At 38.7% G+C, this 13,731-nt stretch overlaps 1 protein-coding gene across 1 annotated transcript in view; it reads right to left on the reverse strand.

The window, feature by feature from the left end:
- The window catches only part of LOC135211076 (serine/threonine-protein kinase 16-like), a gene marked incomplete at its 5' end in the record, with an annotated part of 77,666 nt that overhangs the window by 27,116 nt on the left and 36,819 nt on the right, over positions 1-13,731 (reverse strand). The window contains 2 exon segments of the mRNA XM_064244134.1: positions 3,362-3,506; positions 9,040-9,099. Coding sequence (XP_064100204.1) covers positions 3,362-3,506; positions 9,040-9,099 — 205 coding nt within the window.

Below are 13,731 nucleotides of genomic sequence, written 5' to 3' on the forward strand. Positions count from 1 at the left end.
CTTAGCTATAAGGCTTATGCAGTTAAAGACATTGAAGTGATCCCTCCAGAACTCTCTTAGGGTCAATTCAGCGTCTGAGGTCACTTCAAAGCACCTTTGAAATAGTGCCTTCGTGTACAGTTTCTTGAAGTTTAAAATGATTTGTTGGTCCATGGGCTGAATGAGAAGAGTGGTACTAGGTTTGTTTGTATGGTGTTTTTACGTTGCATGGAACCAGTGGTTATTCAGCAAGCAACGGGACCAACAGCTTTACGTGACTTCCAAACCACGTCGAGAGTGAACTTCTATTACCAGAAATACACATCTCTCACACCTCACTGGAATGCCTGAGAATCGAACTCGCGGCCACCAAGGGGGCAGGCCAAGACCATACCGATCATGCCACTGAGGTGCTTACTAGGGGGCAAGAACTTCAGTGATGAGAGATGAATTTAAATTTGTCTAACAGCTGGTCTTCCAAGCATGGAGGATGTGCAGAAGCATTGTCCATTACCAGGAGGACTTGACAGGCAATTGATTCTCTTGCAGGTATTTTTTCACACTCGGGCCAAACACTTCAATTACCCACTCAAACGAAAATTTGCCTTGTGACCCATGCCTTTTTATTGGCCTTCCACATCACAGGCAATTTATTCTTTATCATATTGTTTTTCTTGAACACTCAGGGAGTTTCAGAGTGATACACAAGTGGGGGCTTCACTTTGAAATCCCACTACCATTCCCACAGACCAAGAGTGTTAGACTATCCCTTCACAGGCATGTGCCCTGGCAGTGAACTTTCCTCCCATTTTTTTCCCAAAACAGGCCTATCTCATAATTGAAGACCTGTTGAAGGAGGAATCCTTCAGCCTCAAGATACTCTGAATTCACCAACAAATTTTTAGGCAGCATGCTTATCCGAGCTCGCAGCCTCCCCATGCTGTACGACACTATGTATGCCCGCACTCTTTCTGAATTTTTCAAACCAGCCTCTGCTGGCCTTGAAATCACTAACAGCAGCACTATTTGTTGGCATTTTCTTATTTAAATCAGCATACAACGTCCTAGCTTTCTCACAAATGATCGCTTCAGACAAACTATCCCTACTAACTGTTTTTCATTGATCCAAACCAACAACGCTTCTCAACATCTTCCACAAATTGTGGTCTCTGTTTTGCTAATGACGTGACCCCTTTTGAAAATTCAGCTGCCTTGATTTCATGTTTCTTTGCTAGAATAGAGTTGATCCATCGACACTGACTTGCACATCCTAACAAGATCAGCTACACATGCACCACTTTCATACTTTGCCATAAGTTCTTGCTTGAATTTAGTCGTATTTCTGGTCTGGCACTTGCAACTTTCTTTAGCCCCATGATGGCTACTTTTACAATGGGTTTTTATGGCAAATTTAGCACAAAACAAAAAATACATACGGTGATGAGGACTACAAGCTCAGTGAGAAACAAAGCCAGAATGGGTCATGAAAGAAGACGGGATGCTTTGTTTGGGTACTTGATACAGGGCCCGTTCACGAATGTACAAAAACCGAGGAAATTTACGATAACCATGACAAAATTTTGTAGAAAAAAAAAATCTGTGATAACCGAAATGCACAAAGAGAGAGGCATACGAAAACCGATGTTTAACTGTACTTAGTTCTTGGTGATTAATTGAAACCTGGTCTTCTGCCAGGATCTCATCCGGCTTCCAATGGATATGACCAGTGCCTATGCCCTCATGAGAAGTAAAAGAAAGACAAGCATGCCTTTGGACCATAATTAAAGGAATGTCATCCCAGCAGACTCGGATAAGGAGATCAAGCTCGTCACTTACTATCTGCAAAAAGAAAACTAGCAACCAAGCCCCTTCATGCAGAACCTCCCAGAATGCCTTGACTCTTGGCTCCTGCATCAGTATGTTCACTGTGTACTTCCAAAAGAATTTCTTGCCATGTTCAAGGGGGCACAATAAACAACTACGTCAGAGCTGCTATCAGCAATAGAATAAAAAGTGATATACAACAACCTCTAACATGAAAATTATCAACAGTGTGGTAGAAAATCACTGCATGTGCATCCTTTGGAAGCCCTACACATTACTACACTGCAGACTCTCCTCCTAGTGATATTGCCATGCATGAAGGGTGCCACCTGCAGGCACTCCTGGACTCGGCAAGCAGCCCAATCAGGAGTCCCATCAATTCTGGCAGCGACTCTTCTAGGACTACCGTTTTCCAGTGTTCTACATGGAAACATGACAAATTTTAAAATAAATTTGTATTTGTCAGAGCTAACAAACCTGAGGTCTTAACAATAGGATAATTTTCTTGCGGAAGCTGGAAACCGATTAAAAACAATCAAAGATTGTTAAGCAAGGAATCTGTGGCATCTGGCAACTCTTACATATAAGAGGTGGAAGTTGGTCACCGACCTGGCATAGAATCTCGTTACACATCAGTCTTTCTTTGACCGCCTTGGAGATTAATTAGTTGCCTATACTCTCTTTCCCAAGACAGTTGCTTTGTTTGCCTGTGACATTTGTTTTAGTGTGTTTGTATATGTGCTTTGTTTGATTACATGGAGTCCTCCACTTCTTCTAGTTCTTGTCAATGCTTGTGCCCGGGCATTCAGGGGTTTCCATGCTCCAGCTTTTTGGACGGTTCAGCGTCCCTCTCCCTTGAGATATAGAATGTCCTTTTCGAGAGGGAGGAGGCTACACATTCTGCTTCTTTTATTTCAGATTCCAAATCAAACTAGATGCCAGCCCCCTCATTGGCTGGCCTGCTCTCTTATTTCTTGGCTTCTTGTCACCCACTGATGTCTAGAGGCCTTTATTCAGGAACACTAATCCCCTACCAAGGTAAATTCTGCACTGCTCCTTTCTGCAGCACTGGGCCCCTATATACACTGTCTGCTAACATCCCTCTAGATTCACCTCACCCATTTTGAAGATAAGCCATTGAGTTGGCTGAAACATTGACTTCCAGCCTCAGGAATTAGTCTGCCAAACCCTCCAGCCAAGCCAGCGTTTTTCTAACATTAGAACTGAAGAGAGGAGAATTACGTAAAATTGAAGAGACTCAATATAAAATCAGTTCAACTGATGCTGTCATTTTATTTAACAAAGTATCATTATGAAAATGTAGACCAATTTTTGATGTACACTACAAAAGGTATAGGTAAAAGCTAGTTTATCTTTGCATGAACACAAAATATATTTTGCCTTATGATATGGGTCCCTCTTACCTGTCTGACTGGTTATAAAGGCATCAACAGATTTTATTTAGGAAATAAAATTTGTTCAATGTTATTTCGAGTAACAAGTACTGTCTACTGACAGGTGTGGTTGCTCTCTTAACTTACCAAGATCACATACATACCCAAGTCCATCAACAATGGAGTGAGATCTTCCTTTAGAAGAACATTAGAAGTTTTTATATCCCGATGAGCAAGAGCGTGTGGCTTGGCAGAATGCATACACTGGACAGCCTCACAAATTCCTCGGAAAATGGATAGTACCATCACCTGAAACAGAAGTTACTGATTTATGAAATGTTTCTTCCCTGGAGGACAAAACTGTTTAAAAGAAATATTATTTAAAAGAAAATTATTATGTATTTACCTAAAAATATATGTAAAAAACAAAATGTAAGTATACAAAAATATTTTACGTGTTTGTGATCTAAAAATAATAAGCTCATAAATCACTGCACCATGTTGGGGGCTCCATATCGAGCCATAATAGGGTTTATTACATCCTGCGATTGTTTCTCTTGAAGGGAGAAAGGAAACAGTGTACTATAAACTAGTAGGTTCATTACAGTTAATATATACAAATGGATGGAGAGACATCCGTCAAGAGAGAAGACTGGATGACATGCTGATATGCAATGGCAATAGGAGGAAAACATGCAATGTTACCCATGTCCTCGGGTCATTGCCATATTCACAATGAAATACTGAAATGTGATATAAAGTACACAGGAGGTATATAAAAAAAACACAAAATAAGTATACACAAATATTTTACGTGTTTGTGATCTAAATATAAGCTCATATATCACTGCGCCATGTTGGGGGCTCCTTATCGAGCCATAATAGGGTTTATATTACATCCTGCGTCTGTTTCTCTTGAAGGGAGGAAGGAAACATTGTATAATCTAGTAGGTTCATTACAGTTAATATATGCAAATGAATGGAGAGACATCTGTCAAGAGAGAAGACTGGATGACACGCTGATATGCAATGGCAAGAGGAGGAAAAAATACAATGTTACCCATGTCCTCGGGTCATTGCCATATTCACAATGAAATACTGAAATGTGATATAAAGTACATAGGAGGTGTATATATTATACATGAGACTATTATATCAATAGTACTAATATTCATAGCGAAAGGGTACATGATAATGTAATGAATACAAGCATAGTAGTACAAATAGTGAATGTACAGTCTCACATTTCATTTATCTACAAACACCACAAAATTTTCATTTTCACCGAACAAGACAGTTTCTTTCCTTCCCGTTTCTGTTAAAATGCATTCCAACATGGAATACACTACCAGGCAACTCAGTATAAGGAGTCGAGTGATAAGCAGAATACTGCCTTCTCTCTCTCTGTTTCTCCTCTGTCAAGGATTTCCTACCAATTCAAATCTCTCTGCCCGGCCATCACAGACTTAGATCTCTGGTTGGCTCGGAATTCTCGCGTAAGGCCCATGTCTTGTGCTCCACATTTGCCGTTGTGAGATTTTCAGACATTTTCAGACTGAGATATATCTTATTAGACTCTTTATCATCTTTCTGTTTACCCCACAATATAACAGAAGTCTGTAGTCTACTGTTCCATCGCACCTGCCCAATCGGCCACTGCAATGACGCAGGATGATCTTCTTCAGACAGTTTGAGTTTTGTCTTCTGATATACATTTTCTAATTCGTAAGTTGTTCAATTATTCTTTGTTCACCCCCAATTGAAAATGAATAAAGGAAGACTTCGCCTGTTCCCCACCCGACTAGCTTTGCTTCCAGAGTATATAGTGTTACATTTATTGACTGCCTTGTCTTCCCAGCAGTATTAAATGTATTTTATTTCTAAAAGAGCAGCCATATTCACCCAAATATCAGCTGATTTTAGGCGGGAACCCAAAGTACGCCAGGCAGAGATAGGAATTTCCTGTTAGAAGGGGGGAAATAAAGACTTCTCAGCCTTAAGGACGTATCCCAAAAGGAAGTGTGTAGGTAGCCAGGTACTTATTAGGCCTACGTCTTAAGCTCCTTTTTCCTGTGAACCCTCTGCTGGCTGTATGTTCTGTTTCCAGGATGCCCTGCTCTTGGGGGGTTAAGCTGACCGACCCCCAACACCCATGCTACACACCTGCCTTCGACCTTAGTCTCCTCCAGTCATGACCTCGGACGGATGTCCAGCCACCAGACTTCCATTTAGGCCTAACAAGGCGTGTCTGGCACACCAAGACCCGAGACAATGCCGATGCCGCATTTCTACAAAGGTCCACTGATTATGGCATCCAGGTACGTCTTGTGAAACAGTCATATTGCCAGTTCCTTATCTCCTAGTGTCGTAATGACTCCCCATTTTCAAAATTCAAACTTCTAATTCTCAAATGAACATTTCCTTTGTTCCTCTCACTGCCTTGTGGCCGCATGCTTCCCTTGTGTGATCGTCCCAGACAAATGAAGTCATTGAATATTTCATTTAACGCTAAGAGTTCCTCCTCAGTGTGTTAGACAAAGTGAGTAACTGTAACTTGTGCAAGAACTCTGATTATTTTGTGTCTAATCTGGGATTTCTTCCAGATCTCCTGAGTCACGTGTCCAAGTCTTCGCGCCCGCAAGTGATGCTTTACCGCAAGTGATGCTTTACCGCAAGACATATGAACAATTTTGAAAGCCAGCTTTTACGTGAACCGCATTTTTAGCCAACTATCCATCCCCTTGTGAGAGATAATATTGGTCCCACGTGGACAAGTTGCATTTACTTTCCCAGGCTATTAAGCAGCCTCCTGTAAATAAATGTATGTAAAGTAATTAGTCGAGTTTTCTGGCGACCTCTTCTAGAGTAAATTAACACTATAAATCCTTTTAAGGTAAGTTCAATTAATTTATTCTGCATTTTCCCTCAACTATCTTCGTTTACGTATTTGAGCCCCTTCAGGCCAGGGCTTAAAACGTAACAATAGATAGAAAATTCCTTCCTCTAGAAGGTGGAGGGGAAGAATCACTCCTTCTATGAATCTTCATCCCAGATAGAGCAGAATACTTCCCCCAAAAACAGTCCAGCCTCTTGAACATAGCTTGAAACAATGCCTCCAATGGCTCAACGAGAGGTAGCGATGACGTCTTAGTCGAATGGGATGACACCACGACTGACGAAGAAGAACCCACCATAGCTGACATCATAGGCCAAGAGGATGCTAGGAGTGATATCTCGACATCTTGAATGGGAGCGATGGTCAATGGCCTCACGGACGGAACGATAAGAGGTGACCCGGTCAGTGTCAACATTGACATAGGCATCCCACTAGGAGGCAGCACACGAGAGGCAAAGTAATGTAGGCCTGAAGGACGTGGGACTGCCAATGAGGCTGGGGAGGAGAAGCCTCCAAGAAATGTGAAAGGAGGCCATCCAATGAGGGGGGGACCCGTAGGCCTAGCAACAACCAAACAACCGCTATCTTGTTAGATTCTGAATCTGAAATAAATGAAACAGATGGTATAGCCTCCCCCCTCTCGGGAAGGACATTAGATCCCGAGGGAGAGGGGGGCTACATTAAATACAATTTCATCCTGTACTACTCACGATACTTCCAATGACGAATTGATGGAAGAAAAAGAAGGCGATAGTGGTACAACTGAATCAGGGGAATGCTTCTCAAAGAGGGTGAAGCTGAATACAGTGGCCCCCCCGTATTCGTGTTCTCCGGATTCGCGGAATCATGGATTTGCGGATTTCTCTCTGGAACCATGTCTACCAATTATTTGCAGGAAATTTGCCTATTAGCAGTATTTTTATATGAGAAATATCTAGGAATTCATGGGTTTTTTATCAATTTCATCATAAAATGCACTTTTTGTGATAAAACTATTAAAAATAGGTATAAACATTTTTAGCGGGTTTTTCTTGACTTTTCCCTACCAAAATAAGCCGTTTTCAGTGTTTTTATAGGGGTTCCAATTATTCGCAGATTCTAACTATTTGCGGGGGTCTGGTACACATCCCCTGCGAATACTGGGGGACCACTGAAGTCTTAAACAAGGAGAAAAAACCCTCCTAAGAAGGACAAGTAGAAACCCTGAGATGCTCCCTCTTGTAAAACACCCTCCACTGCGACTTAGGTCAGGCTCAACATTCCGGGCAGGGATTAGTAATAGTAGTATTACAAAAAAATTTTTGTCACCTACTGCATGTCATATGGGGATCTGTAATGGTACAAGCAAAAAACCTGGAGTACGGAAAACCCCGAACGCCTGGACACAAGCGTTGACGAGGCCATGAAGACTCTGAGGGCTCCATGATAAACACTATCACACACAGACAAACTTTAAGAAACATGGGGAAACAAAGCAACCAGCTTGGAAGGAGAGCAAAAGCGACTACTCTCCAAAGCAGTCAAAGAAAGACTAATGCGACACAAGATACTGTGCTTGGTCGACAACTAGCTTCCGCCTCATATGCACAGGAGTAGCCAAACGCCACAGATGCCTTGCTTTACAATCTTTGATTGTTTTTAACCAGTTTCCAGTTGGCGCAAGATTATCTTATGATTAAGACTGAAGGTTTGTTCCACATATGAACAAAACAAACTATTGATGTAAAAAAAAAAAAAAAAAAAAAAAAAAAAAAAAAAAAAAAAAAAAAAAAAAAACTCATCCTGAAGCTTTCAGCTGAAGCTACTCAACTTTGGGTTTGGATACCGAAGTCTGGTAAATAACCGGCGAAAAATGAACAACTGCTGCTGACGCCAGATGGTATCACCAGGAGTCGCAGAAATGGAATGAGCTAGTCTGATGTGTGATTCCTAACCCTCTCGTTAAGGTGTGAGATTTAGTGTCACAGTATTGATGTCACTACCCTGAATCTTGAGTTGAAAACTGCCGCGAATAAGTGAAACTAATAGTTATGTACTTACTGGGTAAGTTACTTAGTTGTTAAATAAACATTTAAAATCTCTCTTACCTTTACAGAAGACTCTTGTTAGCGTATGGAAGATGGAGAGGGAGGAGGGGAGGTTATTGTTTGGAAGGGGAATCCCCCTCCAGAAGGACTTCAGGTATCAAGGACCTATCTGGGGTTAATTTTTCTCTTTGTTTTTTTACTGGCACTATCTGGGGTTGCTTCCACTCTTTGTTTTTTACTGGCACTAGGACCAGCTTGAGAGTCACTGGACCGTTTACTAATTACGTGCAGGACAATTGGTTTACCGAACAGAGAACACACAAAACATAAACACATGAACTCACCTCAGATTCTAGATACTCTGGGCTAGTCTGTGCTGTCCGCTGGATATAAGCTAGTTGAGACACAACAACCGCCGAGAATTTCACTACCTAAGACGGACAAACACCAAAACCGTACAACAACTAAAAAAACAACACCCCAATCACCACGCAAACAACCACCAACAGCTCGAAAACAACACGACAAATCATACACCAACTCCAACCCAGCATAACAAACTGCCAACACCAACACTGTCCCCAACCGCCAACTCACAAACACCAAAATGTACAACCAACCTCTGCAACTATGCTCATTTAAACTGCCATTATCACTCCTCCATATCAAGACAAATAGAACTGTTAACAGTACTTAACATACTTCAAATCCATTCTACTGGGAAGATTTGTTTAACCACCTATGCAAAATTATCTTTATGGATAAAATATGCATGAAACTGATAGAAGATAAAATATGTATGTAACTGATAACTCAAAGAATATGTATGAGAGATTACTCCAGCCAAAGCACACATCAATCTATAGCAATTCTTGTTACATACTAACACATCTAAATTTGCATTATAATCTATACATACCTCATCTAAGGGAGTTCCTGCCTTTTCTCTGTTCATTAATTCATCATGAAGCGTTCCACGCTACCAAGAAATTAAAATAAAAAATTAGATCACATCCACCCTTATACATATCTCTAACACTAAGATTAAACTTACATAGAAAATTCTGTTGATGAAAGCTATAAAAACCATAACTACAGATAATATGAAAAGTACAGTAAGCTGCTGCAGGTAGGAAATTGCTGGAAGGTTTAAAAGGAAAATCATTTTTAAAATAAACAGCTGTTAGTTTGTCCCTGTACCATAAAAACTGGCCAGAGTCAATCTTGACAATTAAGGACATGCACATGAAAAGTCACACACAAGAAAGATCTAAGAGGTGTTCAATTGGGCACCAAAAAAACTAATTGCTTGTTTTGGGCATTACAATGACACAGGGTAACACAAATGTACTTTATCACAAGCATTTGAGTGATGACAACAGCATATACGTATGTTGGAAGGATTTAAAATGAATATTGGTGCCTGTTAAGGATGAGTACTGAGCCCTTACTGTAATCACAGCAAAATATGAAACATTAATGAAACCAGTAAGGGAAGCCTGTTAAGAGATAATGTAGTTAGATCACTGAGTAATAAGAGCAATCGTAAAAGGAAGAAGTCTAAGGCAACTTCATAAAATTAAAGAAAAAATGGAGATAGAGGACAAGCTTAAGGTATGTTCAAAAGATGAAAGAAAAAAATGCAAAACCAAGAATTTTGGGGACCATAAAGAAAACTAAGAAGTTACAAACTGGATATTTGAGATGGATGCAATAATATTTATCAAATGCAACAGATAGTGTCATAAGAAATGTTTGGTATGACAAGGTTTCAATGGAATAGGAATTTTCAATGTTTGGCATAAGTAAAAAAACATCAGAGATAAAGTGATCACATTATTGCAAACTGGCAGATCCTGAAGAAGGTAGAATAACCTGGCAATATACGTACTGTACTGGATTGTGTAGCTCAAACTGAGAGGGAAGTATTAAAGAGTAAGTAAAAGTCTGCATACAATGGAGGGAGATTGGTGGAAAAATAGTAAATAAGTAGTTCCCTCTCTTAACACAATGGAATTCTTTACTCCTTGGCTACAATGAATTTTCTTTGCAGACCCACATTTTAGAAGTGATGCATTTTGTGAATAACTGAATGTTAAGTATAAAGTACAGATTAGCTTAGCCTAAGAATTATATGGAATTACCAACAGCTCTGGGATATCTTAAATGTTCCAGTGTAGACTGTAGCAAAGGGTCTTCGCACTTAATGAAACGTTACTTATCAGAAAGCCAGACCTTTCTGGTAAGCTGAGGCATTACAATATACAGAGCAATAATCTATGATTCCCAAATAATAAATCTGCTCTCATGCAGTAGTGATATTGACACTTGCAGAAAAACACTAATTATGAAGTGAGACTCATGTCAGCTTAATCAACAACAAAAGCATTTGGTATGAAGAAATAATATTCACATAATAGGATAAAAGAATCACATTTTCTCAGGATTAACAGGTCTCCAAAACTTGAAAGTCCTTCTTCTGTAAGTATTAATATTTTGTGTACCTTATGAAGGGATAAATCAAATATGTTTCTCGATATGAATTTGCCATCAAGAATTATAACTAAAATTTTACAGAGGCTGAAAGTAATGGAAGACATCAGCATTGTCAATGAAAATATCTGGGTGAGGGAACCAATTTCCCAGACTTTCTAACAATCGTACTTTGCATTTTGTTAGGGTTTACTTCATCATACCCATATTTGAACCAAGCACTACTCTTATTTTTGCTACATATCCAATAAGAGATTCTGCAGTCACAAGATATTCAATGGAACAAGAGTAGCAAGTTTCAAGGCCAAACCACATACATATGATACAGATTTAATATACAAAAGTATTTGGCCAAGTATTTTTGATCAGTTGAAAAATAGTTTTGAAATATGATGACAAAGGATGAGGAACCTCCAATCAGCAAAGTGGAACTGGCAGGACACCAGCCAATGGGAGAGTATTTTAAACCATTAACCCTTAAACGCCGACTGGACGTATTTTACGTCGACATTTTTTGTCTCTCGGGTGCCAACTGGAAGTATTTTAAGCCGACATACAAAAGTTTTTTTAAAAATTCGCGGAAAAATACTTTTAGGCCTACCAGCCAAAAACTCTTGAATCACGCGCCTTGGGGGATGCTGGCAGTTCACGGATCAAGGTGTTGTATTGTTTACAATCGTTACGCAGGCGCGCAAGCGCGAATTTCTTTCTTACCGCACTAAAAAGTATCTGTGACACATCTCGGAAATTATTTCGTCACTTTGACATAATTTTTGTACCATTTTAAATTAGCCGTTACATGGAGTATTATATATGAAAATGTGCGCATTTTTATGTAGAATACAATAACCTCATGATTGTAGCTTTTATCAGTTTTGAGATATTTTCATATAAATAACGATAAGTGCCAAAATTTCAACCTTCGGTCAACTTTGACTACCGAAATGGTCGAAAAACGCAATTGTAAGCTAAAACTCTTATATTTTAGTAATATTCAATCATTTACCTTAATTTTGCAACTAATTGGAAGTCTCTAGCACAATATTTTGACTTATGGTGAATTTATGAAAAAACTTTTTCCTTAAGTCCGCGCGGTAACTCTTCCGAAAAAAATCATACATGCGATTGTGGTAATGTTTGCACCATTTTAAAATTAGCCGTTACATAAAGTTTTATATATGGAAATGTGTGCAATTTCATGCACAATACAACTAAAAACAACCCATGGTTGAAGCTTTTCTCATTTTTGAAATATTTGCATATAAATCACGATAAATAGAAAAAAACCACGTTCGGTCAACTTTGGCTCTACCGAAATGGTCGAAAAACGCAATTGTAAGCTAAAACTCTTAACAGTCTAGTAATATTCAGTCATTTATCTTCATTTTGAAACAAATTCGAAGTCTCTAGCACAATATTTAGATTTATGGTGAATTTTAAAAAAAACTTTCCTTCCCTCCGCCCGCGGATTCTCCGCCACAAATCTCCGAAATGCGTACGTCCCATTCTCGGAATATTTGCTCCGTTTCATATTACGCATTTCATAGTTTTATATATGAAATGTGCGCAATTTCATGTAGAATAAAACGAAAAATATTTGAAGGTTGTAGCTCTCTTATTTCCGTTGTGATAATATTTTCTCTTTTATCGTTTTACAATGTGTTGTATACCAAAAAGATTGCAATTTAGTGTACATTACAATGAAAAAAAAGTAACTTGTTACCTTTAACCGTTTTTGCACACAGCATGATTTGAATACAATTATATATGAAATTTCGTTTTTGCGCTATCATATATCGCATTATTTATATATGTATATGATAATGATAATTTTTTTCATTTCTGATGGTTGCATACTAAACTTCAGCCAATGACAAAAAAAGGAGCCAAAAATGAACTCCTAATCTTGAAAACTAAGCGCGCTGTGATTTTTTGAAAAAAATATTTTTTCCGCTTCCGCGCTCACTCCGAAACACCTCCGGCACACGGGAGACAATTTGTTTTTTACTGCTTCGGCGTTTAAGGGTTAAGGGGGCTGGCTGGCTAATGCCATTTTTTAAGGACAGGACTTTGATATTCATACCACTTAATAAGGTAACTTGGGACATCTCCAAACCGCATATGATTTTCGCCTCTGACCTTCGGTTTTGTGACGCCAGGGCGATTTATCCGGAAAATAACCATTTTTCAAATTCTATCTCCTCCCTTGATATTTAATATTAAGACCTGGGATTACTACCATATATAGACCTGATGTAGACCTTCAATCGAATGAGGAGTTTTTTTTTCTAAAAGTCATTATTTTACTAGAAATGAATTTTTCAATATGGTAAAAAAATAAACCCTATAAATCAGGAGAAAAAAATTTATTAAAAAAATTACAAAACAAAAATTGAAAAAAAGGGCTCTTTCTGAGTTATATACCAAATTCCAATGTTATAGCTTTAAAACTAAGTGAGAAGATAGGTTTTGAAGGTCAATATGTATAGTTTTGAGATACGGGTGTTCAAAGTTTTCCTTCGTATTTCTATAGACAAATATAATGATTACTATGAATGTATATTTCTTTTTTGTGTATTAATAAACCAAAACTATTTTATTTATCATAATTTAATCATAAATGATGATCCCTTTGCTCATATATCGCAGCCTGGGGCACTGCTTCCTATGCAATTCTCTCTCTCCCCTTCACTAACTCGGCTTATTACAGTGAATTTTCTTCTTCTGTATGTTAGCAAGATGTTTTGCTTGTATTTTCCTCTTTGGCATAATGAAATTCTTGCCGAAACAAAGATAAACAAACGTAAATGCAAGAGAATGTCAGAGGTGAAACTCGAAGGTGTACTCTCTTTTTACAAAGACAATTTAATAAATCATGATTATTATGAATTTCATATTCCATTTTAGGTATTAAAAAACCAAAACTTTGTTATTTATCATAAATGAAGATCTCTTTGCTCAAAGATCGTAGCCTTGGGCACAGTGTGACGTGTGCTGTCAGGCAAGATGGGGCGTTACTACGCAACCCTTACTACGCAACCCTCCCCTCTCTCTTCACTAACTACGCGTATATTATGATATTCTGTAATAATACTTGAGCGATTTTTCTTCGTCTGTA

The sequence above is a fragment of the Macrobrachium nipponense genome, chromosome 4 (assembly GCF_015104395.2).
Source record: "Macrobrachium nipponense isolate FS-2020 chromosome 4, ASM1510439v2, whole genome shotgun sequence".
Classification (NCBI taxonomy): domain Eukaryota; kingdom Metazoa; phylum Arthropoda; class Malacostraca; order Decapoda; family Palaemonidae; genus Macrobrachium; species Macrobrachium nipponense.